Source organism: Schistocerca nitens, chromosome 2 (assembly GCF_023898315.1).
Source record: "Schistocerca nitens isolate TAMUIC-IGC-003100 chromosome 2, iqSchNite1.1, whole genome shotgun sequence".
Classification (NCBI taxonomy): domain Eukaryota; kingdom Metazoa; phylum Arthropoda; class Insecta; order Orthoptera; family Acrididae; genus Schistocerca; species Schistocerca nitens.
Genome location: NC_064615.1, coordinates 108201199 through 108218029, shown reverse-complemented (window position 1 = coordinate 108218029; position 16831 = coordinate 108201199). Strand labels below are relative to the sequence as shown.

Sequence of the window (16831 nt, the reverse complement as noted above, 5' to 3'; positions counted from 1 at the left end):
ACTCTCTCACGAAACTCTCAAGGAACCTTCTTTCCATTAGCAAATGCGCTCCGAACATGGCTGGATGAGTTTATCTCCTCAAAGTCACGTGATTTCTACAGTCGAGGAATCGGAAACTTACCGCAGCGTTGACAGATGGTTGTAAATAGTGGAGGATAATACAGAGGGGTCCAAAAAATGTATCCACTGTTTGAAAGTCCATGACTGGCAACCTAATTGACGGAGTTGTCTCATCTTTGGTAGTGTTACAGTCTGTAGTTCCGGCAATCGCCACACAAGCGTTGTATTGCGTTGTTTTGTTTTGTCAGATGACAGTCGCCAGATAGTCAGTGTTTTGTTCTTAGTTGCACCTAGCTACTCCAGTAAACATGGCTGGCGCAAGGCTTACATTCGATGAAAGGAAGTCAGTTTTGAAGTGGCATTTTAAGTACGAAAACATTAATGAGGTTCAACGGCAATGGCGAAATGAGTATCAAACAGAGGCACCGACGCGTTTAACGATTCGTCGCATTCGAGACAAATTTGAAGCCGAAGGCTGTGTTAAAGATGTACACAAACAACGATCTGGACGACCTGTAACAGTAACAAGTCCAGCTAACTCCCGTCGTGTGTTACAATAATTCACTCGTTCACCACAGAAATCTATTAGACAGTGTGCCCGTGAAACTGGAGTGTGTCGCTCAAGTGTTCGGCGAATTTGAAGAACGCAAAGTGGAAGTGCTACATCGCATGATTGCTACACGCAAAGAACGAGGACGACCCAGATCGTAGAATGGAGTACTGCGAGTTGTTTACTAACAAGGTGCGCAACGATGAAGAGTTTGCAGAAATGACTGTGTGGTCTGATGAGGCACAGTTCAAACTCAATGGTACAGTAAATCGCCACAATTACATCTACTGGGACGTCGAAAATCCGAACGTCCATGTAGACAAAGCCGTGAATTTGCCAGGAGTAAATGTGTGGTGTAGGATTTATTATCGGGGCTTGATTGGGCCATTCTTCTTTGACGGCACAGTTACCGGTGAGGTGTACCTTCAGAAGCTTCAGACATCCATTTTACCTGCCATCCTAGACATGTATGGAGTCGTAAGAGTTTACTTTCAACAAGATGGTGCCCCAGCCCACTACCAAAATTGTGTTAGGGCGTATCTCGACGAAAATCTACCAGGAAGACGGATAGGCCGTAGAGGTGCTGTGGAGTATCCACCACGTTCCCCAGACCTACCTCCTCTGCACGTTTACCTGTGGGGAACACTAAAGGACGTCGTTTATCGACAAAAGCCACGCACATTGCATTGATGTGCAAATATCCAACTGAAGAAGTTGCAGTCAGTAGTTCGTGCTGCGTTTCGGCGGCATCGTTTGTGTGTGGATGTTACTGGTGACCATTTCGAACACTTACAGTGATATCTTTAAGTTGGACTTTAAGCTACGCTTTCACCAAAAATGAGACAACTCAGTCAATTAGTTTGCAAGTTATGGACTTTTAAACAGTGGATACAGTTTTCGGATCCCTCTGTATTTCATTGACTAAAGTCTCGGTAATTTCCAAGAATGACTGCCTATCGAAGTTGGGGGGCTCCAAACGATACATATCGAAGATGCGATAGTAAATCGATTATGGAAGTCTCGTTGCGCACGTTACGAGTATCTTTGAAGGTGTCACTACAGAACGACAAAAGAAAAGCGTTAGAGAAGCACTTGCAAACTGAAAGGAGACGACTTACCTTAGTCGTGGTCGGTGTTATCGTCTTGTGACGGTTCGCGTGATGTATAAGCTGCAGGGGCAATTCCTTTTTTCCCGTACCCAGGGTAAACTCTGCCAATATCGCGCATGAATATCGGCAGTGTGTCGCACGCGTCAACTTTCCCCTGCAAACGCAAGTTGTGAAAGTATAGGTACTGGAACAAATACAGTCCTTCCCTCTGTCCTGAACGCCCTTCTCTTTTTATAGTAGACTTGACAGACTTCCACAGGCGTTCTGTATCCTGGGTATGGACACTGGCCTCATCTGGAGAGACAAACTCTACAGAGTGGTTCGCGAATCCGTGCTCGAACCCTTCAGCTTTGAAAGTCTGGTACGACTAAGAGCCGTCTGTAATGACTTTTGCTCCAGGCAGTATGAAATGTTTTATGAGACACACCAGAGTCACCTTGTCTCGGGACAATATCCTCACAGTTAAACATTTGCGTGACTCTCTTTCTATCCCACCAAAAACCCAAATGTCATCTATTTCACTTTTAGAAGGTCGTCCTAACTGATTCTTTCGTCTAGCAATATGAGTCCACCAATTGGCACACTGTCATTTGTCACTATCACGTAGCACACTTCTCGGCAAAACCAGAAGTAGTCACACGCGGTATTTGCCTATAACTCAGTTTCTGATGCTGTGCCTTGCAACGTGTAACCTCGAATCCAGCACGACAAAAGAATTACGCTTGTGTGAATCGATAATTTGGAGGACTGGAACCACGTGTGTCCACACTCCTCTTACGAAGTTTCACAGACTTCGTAGCACCACTGTCAACACAGTCCCTCCTTTCCTCGTCCGGCAGAAGTCCATATTTCCGGCAAAAAGTCAAACAGTTTTCTATGCTGGACAGGCATGGAGTTTCCCATGTGAGGCAATCCGCATAAGAAACTTCAGAAGCAGCACACATTACACTCGCTATGAAGAGAAATTTCATCTATTTCCCAATGGTATCACAAACAACTGTGGCGGGAACGTAATATACTCGAACTGAAGAAACAACGCAAAACTGATAAAAATGACGATCACAAATAATTTATCATTACGCGCGCCAAGAGACTACCATAATCGACTTACTATCGCAACTTCGATTTCGATATGTATCGTTCGGAGCTCTCCTACTTCGATAGGCAATCATTCTTGGAAATTATCAAACGCTACATGCTTACACACGAACCTAATATTTCTGGAGAGCTTACGAAGGAAACAACGGGAAAGTAAACTGTCTGAGGAGTACGAACCTTTAAATCGATTTGGTTAGTGAAGTTGGAAGAGCCCATGAGCACGAAGTAGTCGGCGGCCGGCAGAGGCTTTCCTTCTCTGTCGACGATGCACTGGGCGGCCGTCAGCAGCCAGCGGGTCGTAATCAGCGTCGCCGTGCACACGTGTCCCTTCGCGATCTTCTGCAGCGACGCCACGTACGGCTGGTCTTCGATCTCGACGAACCTCACGCATCCACCAAACTCACCGGCCTCTCCCTTTACCAGAGGCAGTGCGAGCGAAAGCAGCACCAACAGCCATCCCATCGTCGCTGCGTCACGACGGCTGCGCCGCGATTTCCGTGGTAACGCGTTTAACCGGTCAATAATGTAACAGACGTGTGGGCAAAGGCCATGCGTGTACGTAGTGTTTATTTTCGGTTTACAGGCGGACAAGATACATCTCAGTGTTAAACATTTTTTGCGGGCTCTCTAAGAGGTTCGCCCCTGAGCTCAGGGTGACGATTTCGAGTAAATTTAGCTTCATTTGGTTTATTTATTTATAATTGAATTATGTATAAGTCTTCTATTTAGAAACGGTTCAGGAGGCATTTGTTATACAGTCAGTTTTGGCCACCAAAGGCTATTGCTGTTGTGACGTCACTTTTTGTTCAGCATGTCGAATTACCGGGTCATCGAAAAGACAGTATAAATTTGAAAACTGAATAAATCACTGAATAATGTACAAATTGACACACATGCTTGGAATGACATGGTGTTGTATTAGAACCAAAAAAATACGAAAGTTCAAAAAATGTCCGACAGATGGCACTTCATCTGATCAGAATAGCAATAATTAGCATAACAAAGTAAGACAAAGCAAAGATGATGTTCTTTACAGGAAATGTTCAACATGTTCACCATCGTTCCTCAACAATAGCTGTAGTTGAAGAATAATGTTGTGAACAGCACTGTAAAGCATGTCCGGAGATACGGTAAGGCATTGGCGTCCGATGTTGTATTTCAGCATCCGTAGAGATGTCAGTCGATCACGATACACTTGCGACTTCACGTAACCCCAAAGTCAACAATCGTACGGACTGAGGTCTGGGGACCTGAGAGGCCAAGCATGACGAAAGTGGCGGCTGAGCACACGATCATCACCATACGACGCGCGCAAGAGATCTTTCACTCGTCTAGCAATATGGGGTGCAGCGGCATACTGCATTAACATCGTACGTTCCAGCAGGTGTTTATCAGCCAGGCTGGGGATGATGCGATTCTGTAAGATATCGGCGTACCTCGCACCCGTCACGGTAGCAATTACAAAACCAGAATCACGCATTTCCTCGAAGAAAAAAGGCCCGATAACGGTAGATGTGGTAAATCCAACCCATACCGTGACCTTCTCGTCGTGCAGTAGAGTTTCCACGACAGTTCTAGGATTTTCGGTAGCCCAAATTCTGCAGTTGTGGGCGTTGATAGACCCTCGGAGCGTGAAATGAGCTTCGTCGGTCCACAACACGTTACTCAACCAATCGTCATCTTCTGCCATCTTTTGAAACGCCCACACCGTAAATGCCCTCCGCTTCAGTAAATCGGCAGGTAACAGCTCATGATGCCGATGGATTTTGTGCGGATAGCATCGGAGGGTACGCCTCAGTGCCAACCAAACAGTAGTGTATGGAATGCCGGTGCGACGTGCGACTGCATGAGCGCTGACTTCCCTGTGCATAGACGAATACGTTACAGTCTCCATTTCTTCCTGAACTGTCTCAGCAGCATTACGCCTTGTGCTCGGTCAGCCATTATGGGGTCTATCGTCTAAACAACCGGTGGCTTCGAACTTCGAAATCATTCTCGCCACAGCTGCATTTGTCAACGGACCTTTACCCGTTCGAATCCCCTTCCTATGGCGATAGGATTGTAACGCTGAACTAGCACATTCCCCATTCTGATAATACAGCTTCACTAAAAGCACCTTTTCAGGTAACGTCAACATCCTGCGACTGCTGGCGCATCTGATTCTCTCTCTCATTAGAGCTCCTTTTATACACGATTGTCATGCGCAGTCACTGACGTTTTGCTGTCCAGCGCCATCTGTCGGACATTTTGTGGACTTTGTTTTTTTTTTTTTGTTCTAATAAAACTCCATGTCATTCCAAGCATGTGTGTCAATTCTCTCTATCTACAATATTCCGTGGTTTATTAAGTTTTCAAATTTATACTGACTTTTTGCTCACCCGTTACATTTCTTGATAGTGTTACTGTTGTATTTTCGTTGGTTTTGAGAGAATTTAGATTTTTAAGCTCTGCTGTGCATGACGAACAAAATACTGTTCCTTCTTTTTCAGAGGAAACTACAGTAATTTATGGATTTATCAGTCCACTTCTCTTTATGACAATTCTTTCTCAGTTTCCATTATTTATCAATAACCGATTCGTGTTCTTTCCAACAAGTAGTTAAAATTCTTGTGAGTTAAGCTTTTCGATATACTACTGATTCGTACATACACAGAGGTGACTAAAGTCATGGGTTATCTACAAATAGCCGGCCGCTGTGACCGAGCGGTTCTAGGCGCTTCAGTCCGGAACAGCGTTGCTGGTACTGTTGCAGGTTCGAATCCTGCCTCGGGCATGGATGTGTGTGAGGTCATTAGGTTAGTTAGGTTTAGGTAGATCTCAAGTCTACGGGACTGATGACCTCAGATGTCAAGTCCCATAGTGGTTGGAGCCATTTGAACCATTTGAACCATCTCCTAATACCGTGTCGGGCTTCCATTTGTCCGACGTAGTGCAACAACTGTACGTGGCATGCTCTCAACACCGTTGGAAGTCCCATCCAGAAATTTTGAACCATACCGTCTCTATAGCCGTCAATGCTGTGACAGTGTTGTCGGTGCAAGATTTTTTGCACGAACCGACCTCCAGATTACGTCCCACAAATGTTCGATCGCTCATGTCGGGTGAGGTGGATGGCTCGCGTTTTCCAAAATGTTCTTCAAAAAAATCACAAACATCTGTGGCCCAGTGACATGGCACATTGTTATCCACAAAAATTCTACCATTGTTTGACAACGTGAAGTCCATGAAAGGTTGCAAATCGTCTCCAAGTAGCCGAAAGTAATCATTTCCAGCCAATGATCGCTTCAGTTGGACCAGAGGAATCGGACCATTCCAAATCAACACAGCCAACATCATTGTGGAGGCCTCACCACTTATCACAGTGTCTTGTTGACATCTTGTCTCTATGGCTTCGTGGGTTCTGGGCCACACTCGAATCCTACCATCAGCTCTTACCAACTTAAATGGGGTCTCATCTGACCAGACCACGATAGTCTAGGATTCAGCGGATACGGTCACGAGCGCAAGAAGGGTTCTGCAGCTGATGCCATGCCGTTAGGAAAGCGACTCATGTCGGTCGTCTGCTGCCATGGGCCATTACCGCTACATTTAGCAGTGCTGTCCTGATGGACACGTTCGTCGTACGTTCCACATTGATTTCTGCGGATATTTCACGCAGTGTAACTTGTCTGTCAGCACTAACAACCCTTCGCAAACGCCGGTGCTCTCGGTCGTTAAGTGAAGGTCGTTCGCCCCTCCTTTGTCTGTGGTGAGAGGTAATACCTGAAATTTGGTATTCTCGGGACACTCTTGATACTCTGGATCTCGGAACACTGAATTCCCAAAAGATTTCCGAAATGAATGTCCCATGCGTCTCCCATTCCATGTTAAATGTCTGTTAATGCCCGTCGTGAGGCCATAATCACGTCGGATGCCTTTTCACATCAATCACTTGAGTGCAAATGACAGCTCCGCCAATGCACGGACCATTCCAAATCAACACAGCCAACATCATTGTGGAGGCTTCACCACTTATCACAGTGTCTTGTTGACATCTTGTGTCTATGGCTTCGTCGGGTCTGGGCCACACTCGAACCTTGCCATCAGCTCTCACCAACTTAAATGGGGTATCGTCTAACCAGACCACCTTGTGTACGCTATACTAACACCTATATATGTTCTCATCGCTCTCTTATGACTTTCGCCACCTCAGTGTACACTGGTACTGCAGAACTTAAGGATGAAAGTAAGGTTCTCACGAAGTGTCGCAACCAGGTAACATCGCTGAATGAAAGTTGGACCATCAGAAATTCATCAGAAACAAGGGCATCGTCAGGAGTGCCCTAGGGAAGTGTGAAAATACCGCTGTTGTTCCCTATATACTTGAACTATTTGGGGGACACGGTGGGCAACAATTTTCAGTTGCTTGCCTCTGATGCCATGGTGTACGGTGAAGTGTCGAATTTGAGTGACTGTAGCGAGATACAAGACGACTTAGACAAAATTTCGTGTTGGTGTGATGAATGGCAGCTAACTATAAATGTGGAAAAATGTAAGTTAATGCGGATGAGTACGAAGCTCAAACCTGTAATGTCCAGGCACAGTATTACTAGTGTCCCGCTTGACACAGTTGAGTCGTTTAAATATCTGGGCGTAATGTTGCAAAGCGAAACGAGATGGAACAAGCATGTGAGAACTGTGACAGCGAAGGCGAATCATCGACTTCGGTTTCTTCGCAGAATTCTGGGAAAGAGTGGTTCACCTGTAAACGGGTCGCCATATGGGGCGCTGGTTGGACCAATTCTTGAGTACTGCTCGAGTGTTTGGGGTCCGTACCACGTCGGATCGAAGGAAGACATGGAAGCTATTTCGAGGCGGGCTGCTAGATGTTTTACCGGTAGGTTCTATCAACACGTAAGCGCTAAGGAGATGGTACAGTAACTCGAACGGGAATCCCTGGAGGGAAGGCGACGTCCTTTTCGAGAAAAATTATCGTGAAAATTTAGAGAACCGGCAACTGAAGCTAACTGCCGAACGATTCTCCTGCTGCCAACATACATTGCGCGTAAGGACCACAAAGATGTTGTTGTTGTGGTCTTCAGTCCTGAGACTCATTTGATGCAGCTCTCCATGCTCCTCTATCCTGTGCAAGCTTCTTCATCCCCCAGTACTTATTGGAACCTACATCCGTCTGAATCTGCTTAGTGTATTCAGCTCTTTGTCTCCCTCTAGGATTTGTACCCTCCATGCTGCCCTCCAACGCTAAATTTGTGATCCCTTGATGCCTCAGAACATGTCTTACCAACCGGTCCCTTCTTCTTGTCAAGTTGTGACACAAACTCCTTTTCTCCCCAATTCTATTCAGTTCCTCCTCATTAGTTACGTGATCTACCCATCTAATCTTCAGCATTCTTCTGTAGCACAACATATCGAAAGCTTCTATTCTCTTCTTGTCCAAACTATTTATCGTCCACGTTTCACTTCCATACATGGCAACACTCCATACAAATACTTTCAGAAAAGACTTCCTAACACTTTGTTAACATAGAGTTATGTTAACAAATTTCTCTTCTTCAGAAACGCTTTCCTTGCCATTGCCAGTCTACATTTTATATCTTCTCTACTTCGACCATCATCAGTTATTTTGCTCCACAAATAGCATAAATCCTTTACTACTTTATGTGTCTTACTTCCTAATCTAATTCCCCCAGCATCACCCGACTTAATTCGACTACATTCCATTATCCTCGTTTTGCTTTTGTTGATGTTCATCTTATATCCTCCTTTCAAAACACTGTCCATTCCGTTCAACTGCTCTTCCAAGTCCTTTGTTGTCTCTGACAGAATTACAATGTCATCGGCGAACCTCAAAGTTTTTATTTCTTCTCCATGGATTTTAATACCTACTCCGAATTTTTCTTTTGTTTCCTTTACTGCTTGCTCAATATACAGATTGAATAAAATCGGGGCCGGCCTAAGTGGCCGTGCGGTTCTAGGCGCTGCAGTCTGGAACCGCGAGACCGGTACGGTCGCAGGTTCGATTCCTGCCTCGGGCATGGATGTGTGTGATGTCCTTAGGTTAGTTAGGTTTAACTAGTTCTAAGTTCTAGGGGACTAATGACCTCAGCAGTTGAGTCCCATAGTGCTCAGAGCCATTTGAACCATTTTTTTGAATAACATCGGGGAGAGGCTACAATCCTGTCTCACTCCCTTCCCAACCACTGCTTCCCTTTCATGCCCCTTGACTCTTATAACTGCCATCTGGTTTCTGTACAAATTGTAAATAGCCTTTCGCTCCCTGTATTTTACCCCTGCCACCTTTAGAATTTGAAAGAGAGTATTCCAGTCAACATTGTCAAAAGCTTTCTCTAAGTCTACAAATGCTAGGAACGTAGGTTTGCCTTTCCTTAATCTTCCTTCTAAGATAAGTCGCAGGGTCAGTATTGCCTCACGTGTTCCAACATTTCTACGGAATCCATACTGATCTTCCCCGAGGTCGGCTTCTACCAGTTTTTCCATTCGTCTGTAAAGAATTCGTGTTAGTATTTTTCAGCTGTGACTTATTAAACTGATAGTTCGGTAATTTTCACATCTGTCAACACCTGCTTTCTTTGGGATTGGAATTATTATATTGTTCTTGAAGTCTGAGGGAATTTCGCCTGTCTCATACATCTTGCTCACCAGATGGTAGAGTTTTGTCATGACTGGCTCTCCCGAGGCCATCAGTAGTTCTAATGGAATGTTGCCCACTCCCGGGGCCTTGTTTCGACTCAGGTCTTTCAGTGCCCTGTCAAACTATTCACGCAGTATCGTATCTCCCATTTCATCTTCATCTACATTATCTTCCATTTTTATAATATTGTCCTGAGGTACAACGCCCTTGTATAGACCCTCTATATACTTCTCCCACCTTTCTGCTTTCCCTTCTTTGCTTAGAACTGGGTTTCCATCTGAGCTCTTGATATTCATACAAGTGGTTTTCTTTTCTCCACAGGTCTCTTTAATTTTCGTGTAGGCAGTATCCATCTTACCCCTACTGAGATAAGCCTCTACATCCTTACATTTGTCCTCTAGCCATCCCTGCTTAGCCATTTTCACTTCCTGTCGATCTCATTTTTGAGACGTTTGTATTCCTTTTTGCCTGCTTCATTTATTGAATTTTTATATTTTCTCCTTGCATTAATTAAATTCAATATTTCTTCTGTTACCCAAGGATTTCTACTAGCCCTCGTCTTTTTACCTACTTGATCCTCTGCTGCCTTCACTACTTCATCCCTCAGAGCTACCCATTCTTCTTTTACTGTATTTCTTTCCCCCATTCCTGTCAATTGTTCCCTTATGCTCTCCTTGAAACTGTGTACAACCTCTGGTTTAGTCAGTTTATCCAGGTCCCATCTCCTTAAATTCCCACCTTTTGGAAGTTTCTTCAGTTTTAACCACAAATATAAGATACCAGAAATTAGGGCTCATGCGAAGGCATATGGACGGTCTTTTTTCCCTACCTCTATTTGCGAGTAGAACAGGAAAGGAAATGGCTTGTAGTGGTGCAGGGTACCCTCCGCGACGCACCCTACCGTGGTTTGCGGAGTATCTATGTAGATGTAGATGAAGACCGCATGTAGAATGAACAGCTGTATTATAGTTTAGGTGGTAACTGAAAGTAAGACGCAGTGAGACGAACAGAAATTATACTTTAATTCTAAGACAGTAATTACATTGTAGTCATTGCGATTCACTGTGGTCCTGTCGAGAACCAGTAGGTTGTGTCATTACTACAGACGGAAATGCACGCTCCGCATGTTACTTCTATCGTGCCCACAAGTTGGTTGGGAGTTCTTGTGATAGGGTTTTCTATTTCTCCTACAGCGTAGCTGACAAGTGCTGGAGAGTCGCTGCACGGAGTGGCCGCGCAGTTTCAGGCGTCATGTCACGGACTGAGCGGCCCCTCCCGCCGGAGGTTCGAGTCCTCCCTTGGGCATAAATGTGTTTGTTGTTCTTAGTCTAAGGTAGTTTAAGAAGTGTGTAAGTCTAGGGACCGATGACTTCAGGTGTTTGGTCCCTTAGGAATTCACACACATTTGAACATTTTTTGCTGGATAGTCGTTGGTGCGTGTGGAGGTGCTGCAATAGTCACCCCTACGCTTTCAAGACGTGCTCGATGGGGTGTGATTCGGGTAACGGGCACGCCGGTCCATTCCTCGAATATCCTTTCGTTCCGAGAGCTGCTTCGGCTGCGCTTTACGACCTCGCATTTTCATCCATAAAAATGAAGTCGGGACTGGTGAACACCTAAAAAGTCGCACAAGGTGAAGAAGTACAGAGTCGCTTCCGCCTCATAGAGTCGCTCCGAAACGACGATGTTCGATAATGATCGACGTCCCATCGTATGACGAGAATTAGCTACATGTGATGCACCCACGAAGCAGTCGAACATGATTGTTTTCCTGGTCTAGGTTTTACGATGTGAAGACGTATTTTACTGCGTGGGCCTACTGCTCTCCAAATCTTTGAAACGATGCACTTACCAGTCAGGGCTGTTGTGACAACGTACTCCGTTCCCATGAGCTTATTTTCAGGCGTGAATTCGGCCCTAGCTCCATCACGTGATAGTAACATGACGAGAGATCAGGACTACAAGGCTGGTGTTAGAGTGTTTCCACTTGAGTTGTTGTAACTTCTGCCTTACTACATTTGCGATATGGGGAGGTGCGTGTCGAATTGCTACCAGCGTGGAATATGGCACACCATTCTATAACACTGGTTTTCGCCAAACATGCTGGACATACCCTTTCTTCATCCTTCGATGGATGCCTACCGGTGTTTGCTGTGGAGGTTTCTTTTACGATAATAAAATAATTCTCTTTAGCGCAATTAGTAACTGTTCTTTTTTGATGACTATTCCGATTTACTATCAATAACTAAACATAATAGTGACTGTGTGTCACAGTCAAGGTACGAGGGGCTTTCAAAATGTAAGTTAAATATTACCATGACAGGCCATGTGAGGTCTGCTGAATGCCACATTACACTTCAAAGCGAAACAGATAACACAATACTTTTCCACGTACTCACTAAGTCCCTGTAAACAATGGTCGGATCGTTCAATGAGTCGTTCAGTATCTCGGCGATGGAAGTCCGCTGTTTGGTAGCGGAGCACTCGAGAACCACTGTGTGAAAGTCCTCATCTTCGGATGATATCTTTTGAAAACAAGTTCTATCAGCTTGTCAAATACACTCCTGGAAATGGAAAAAAGAACACATTGACACCGGTGTGTCAGACCCACCATACTTGCTCCGGACACTGCGAGAGGGCTGTACAAGCAATGATCACACGCACGGCACAGCGGACACACCAGGAACCGCGGTGTTGGCCGTCGAATGGCGCTAGCTGCGCAGCATTTGTGCACCGCCGCCGTCAGTGTCAGCCAGTTTGCCGTGGCATACGGAGCTCCATCGCAGTCTTTAACACTGGTAGCATGCCGCGACAGCGTGGACGTGAACCGTATGTGCAGTTGACGGATTTTGAGCGAGGGCGTATAGTGGGCATGCGGGAGGCCGGGTGGACGTACCGCCGAATTGCTCAACACGTGGGGCGTGAGGTCTCCACAGTACATCGATGTTGTCGCCAGTGGTCGGCGGAAGGTGCACGTGCCCGTCGACCTGGGACCGGACCGCAGCGACGCACGGATGCACGCCAAGACCGTAGGATCCTACGCAGTGCCGTAGGGGACCGCACCGCCACTTCCCAGCAAATTAGGGACACTGTTGCTCCTGGGGTATCGGCGAGGACCATTCGCAACCGTCTCCATGAAGCTGGGCTACGGTCCCGCACACCGTTAGGCCGTCTTCCGCTCACGCCCCAACATCGTGCAGCCCGCCTCCAGTGGTGTCGCGACAGGCGTGAATGGAGGGACGAATGGAGACGTGTCGTCTTCAGCGATTAGAGTCGCTTCTGCCTTGGTGCCAATGATGGTCGTATGCGTGTTTGGCGCTGTGCAGGTGAGCGCCACAATCAGGACTGCATACGACCGAGGCACACAGGGCCAACACCCGGCATCATGGTGTGGGGAGCGATCTCCTACACTGGCCGTACACCACTGGTGATCGTCGAGGGGACACTGAATAGTGCACCGTGATCGAACCCATCGTTCTACCATTCCTAGACCGGCAAGGGAACTTGCTGTTCCAACAGGACAATGCACGTCCGCATGTATCCCGTGCCATCCAACGTGCTCTAGAAGGTGTAAGTCAACTACCCTGGCCAGCAAGATCTCCGGATCTGTCCCCCATTGAGCCTGTTTGGACTGGATGAAGCGTCGTCTCACGCGGTCTGCACGTCCAGCACGAACGCTGGTCCAACTGAGGCGCCAGGTGGAAATGGCATGGCAAGCCGTTCCACAGGACTACATCCAGCATCTCTACGATCGTCTCCATGGGAGAATAGCAGCCTGCATTGCTGCGAAAGGTGGATATACACTGTACTAGTGCCGACATTGTGCATGCTCTGTTGCCTGTGTCTATGTGCCTGTGGTTCTGTCAGTGTGATCGTGTGATGTATCTGACCCCAGGAATGTGTCAATAAAGTTTCCCCTTCCTGGGACAATGAATTCACGGTGTTCTTATTTCAATTTCCAGGAGTGTAGAAGGAAATTACATGCAGCAAAATCGGGACTTCCCGATCGGTATCACCCACGTATTTGCGACCATGGTCAAACTCTAATCACCATTTCACTAAAGCTGGACGTGACATTAAACGTGCTCCACATACCACCAGAATTTCACCGTGAATGTATCTCAGTTTAGACGTTTTACCAACAGGAATGCTGTTCCACCTATTTCAACTTTGAACCACAGTTTCAGCTGCCGCGCCACTTCCATCGTACACTGTTACGAATTTGTTGCCCTTATCTCAGTACAACGGTTTGTGTGCGAAACGCAGAAAATGTACTCTCGTCCGACAGTGACCCACACTGTTGCGCAATGGTCTCAGCATGGGTCAATTTATTTATATATAATAGCTGAGAAAGGGGGCGTTGCCAGTGCATTTATTTATTCGAATCATCTGTTTGTCCGTCTCTTCTTACCTCCTTCTCTGTCCATGCCCTCCTTCCCACTCTCTCTGTCAATATCATCTTGTTCCCTCTCTCTGTCCGTGTCCTTCCTCCTCTCTCTCTATACACGTACTTTTTCCCTACCTCTGTACCTACACCCTTGTCTCATTATTCACTTCTCTTTCCCTCCTCTCTCTATCCATGAGTGCCCTGTCACTGTACACCACCTCCAGCCCTCCCTCTCTATCTGTTTCCACCACTCTCTCTCTCTCCATCCACCTCTTCTGCTGCCCACTCTGTATCTACTCATGGTCCTCAATCTGTCCATCTCCTCCACCTCCGTATCTGTCAATCTGCTCCTTCCCTCTTCATTCATCTACTCCTCCCTCTGACCATCTCCTCCTCCCTCCTCTACCTCCATTTCCTCTTCTAACTACATTTCTTCCTCCCCTCTCTTTGTAACTCTCCTCTGGTCCACCTCTCTATCTCATTCTGCTACTCTTTCGGTTTGTCTCCTCCCCTTTCCTGTCTGTGTCCATCTCCTCTCCTCTTTTTCTGTCTCTCTCTTCCTCTTCCCTTTCTCTGTCCATTTCCTTCTCCCACTCTGTCTATTCATTTCATCCTCCCCCATCTTTTTGCCTGTCTCTTTCACCCCTCGTCTCTGTCTACCTCCTCTTCTTTTCTTTCTCTGTCCATTTTTCCTCTCCCCCTCTTCTGTCCATTTCCCCCTCCCCTCCCTCTGACTATCTGCTACTTCCCCTACCTGTACCTGTCCTCCCCTTCAGCCTGTTCATTCTTCCTTCTGCCTCCACATTATCACACTCACCAAAGCGAGGGCTTATGGTTCTTACCTCTACAGTATTTCTTTCCTCATTGTATCGAATATGTGTACCAAATTTGACTCAAATCTATCCAGAGATTTCGGATGAACTTTTTATTGGGGGCTTTTCTCATACCTGCGTGGTTCTTACTTCTACAGTATTTATTTCGACATTGTATCTAACATGTGTACTAAATTTCATTGAAAACTTTCCAGAGATTTTGGGTGAGCTTTTTACTGCAGGCTTTGCCCTTATACGCTCATGTCAGATGTATTTCATACGTATTTAGCATATTTCACGTTTATGCCTATCGAATTTCGCCCTGCAGTTTCGTTTTTATGCAGCTTTATGTTTATGACGTCTGTGTCCTGAACTGTGTGCTACGCAGTGATGTAATTTTGCAGGTATATTCAGTGTTATTATGCCTAAAGCCTGCGAAATGTAAAAAAGTAACAAATTAAAACATCATCCATAATGTGGCAGTTTCTCATGTATGTCAGTGTTTATGACATAAATGTGTACCACAGAATGATGTATTTTGCTATGTACATTCAGCGGCATATATTTATACAGTTTGCGAAACATGTTGAGAATAGAGTTAGTAGTAAAGAAATAATAAATTATAATGTCATGCATGAAGTGGCAGTTTTTCACGCATCTCGACATTAACACGTCAGCCTGAAACACGAGTCCTACAATGATGCAAGTTTTGTGATGCATTCAGTGGTATATATGAATACTGTCTGCAACATGTATTGGGAATACAGTTCGAAGTAAAGAAGTAACCAAATAAAACGTCATGTTTCATGTGGCAGTTTTATTGTATGAACAGGAGAAGGTAGTAAGTGACACTTTTTTCCTTCAATCATTTTGTTGGGGTCGTGTCCTAGAAGAAGTTTCGTAAAGGACTGAAATTACGTGTAAAGTTTGTTGCACGTTCCTATGTCCTCTCATTCTCAAGTATATTAGATAACGGAAGTGTGGGTATTATACATGCATATGTACATCCATTTTTGTAATTTTTATGGTTGTGGGTGTGTGTGTGTGTCCTGCTCTCGATCAGAACTGTAGCTCTGTGTTTTCGATATTCCATTTTATTTCTTTTCCACAAATAGTTAAAAAATTTCTTATTAAACCCATTTAAGATCTACACTGAAAAGTACATATATTCGGAACTAAGTATTTCTACTCGTATCTCCATTTGAGTTAGATCGTTTCTGGTATCATAACCCAGTGTCGCTGAAAGCCCATCGGAGAGTAGACAACTGGATCTCAGCCGCTAAGCAGATCTGTTAAGTCCATGAGCCGTTATCTTCCCAACCGCGGCGCCACACACCATTCTGCAAGCCAATTACAGCTGCCAATCGACACAGAATGCAATGGTGTAGTGACCACGCAATCATCACGTTGTCTCAACGCACCGTTGTTTATGGATCCCTATTTTCGCTTAATCGCAGGGTTACCGTCTCCGGATTGCTTGTTAGACTTGGCATATCTGTAGTGCCCTCTCTGCTTGTCTATTTCTTCGTTGCTGTTTCGTTGTCGCTCTCTACCCATTCGGTGATCTGCCATTGAGGACTCCAGACTGGGCCGTTTCTCTTGGGTTGTTAGTCGAACGTTATTTACAATAATTGGCGGCATGTTAAAAGGATAGCTGTGTACAATGGAAGTGAATCTTGTGAAACTCTTGGAACAGCAACAGCAACTGCAGCAGGAAGTGCCACAGTATTTCGAACAGCGGTTACAGCAATGGAAACAACAACATGAGGAGGAAAACCAGTTGCTCCATCAAGAAATTCAGCTTCTGAGGGATCAACAGCATTTACAGGGTAACCCAAATGCAGGCAGTGGTCACTTCCAGGCGGATAGCTACCCACAGGCGGTTCCGCCATTCAACTATGTCACAGAAGGCTGGGAAACTTATTTACAAAGCTTGACTCAGCATTTAGCCTCCTTTCAGGTCACTGATAATGATGTGTCGACAGAAGTGCCGACACAGTGTGATTTGAGGGGACCGCAATGCACGCTATAAACACACGAAGGATGGCGTGAGGTCTGAAACAGGATACGTAATGAATGCTATAAAGAAAAGTACGTAGCTTCTGGAATACTTAACTTTAATCCATCCTTATTGTATACATCGTTGTTGATGAGACATGCTTT

At 45.6% G+C, this 16831-nt stretch overlaps 1 protein-coding gene across 1 annotated transcript in view; it reads right to left on the bottom strand.

Annotated features, from left to right (window-relative positions):
* The window catches only part of LOC126234860 (complement factor D-like), a 151758-nt gene that overhangs the window by 27818 nt on the left and 107109 nt on the right, over nt 1–16831 (bottom strand). Inside the window, exon 5 of the mRNA XM_049943601.1 lies at nt 2995–3231. Coding sequence (XP_049799558.1) covers nt 2995–3231 — 237 coding nt within the window. The remainder of the gene's footprint in view (nt 1–2994; nt 3232–16831) is intronic.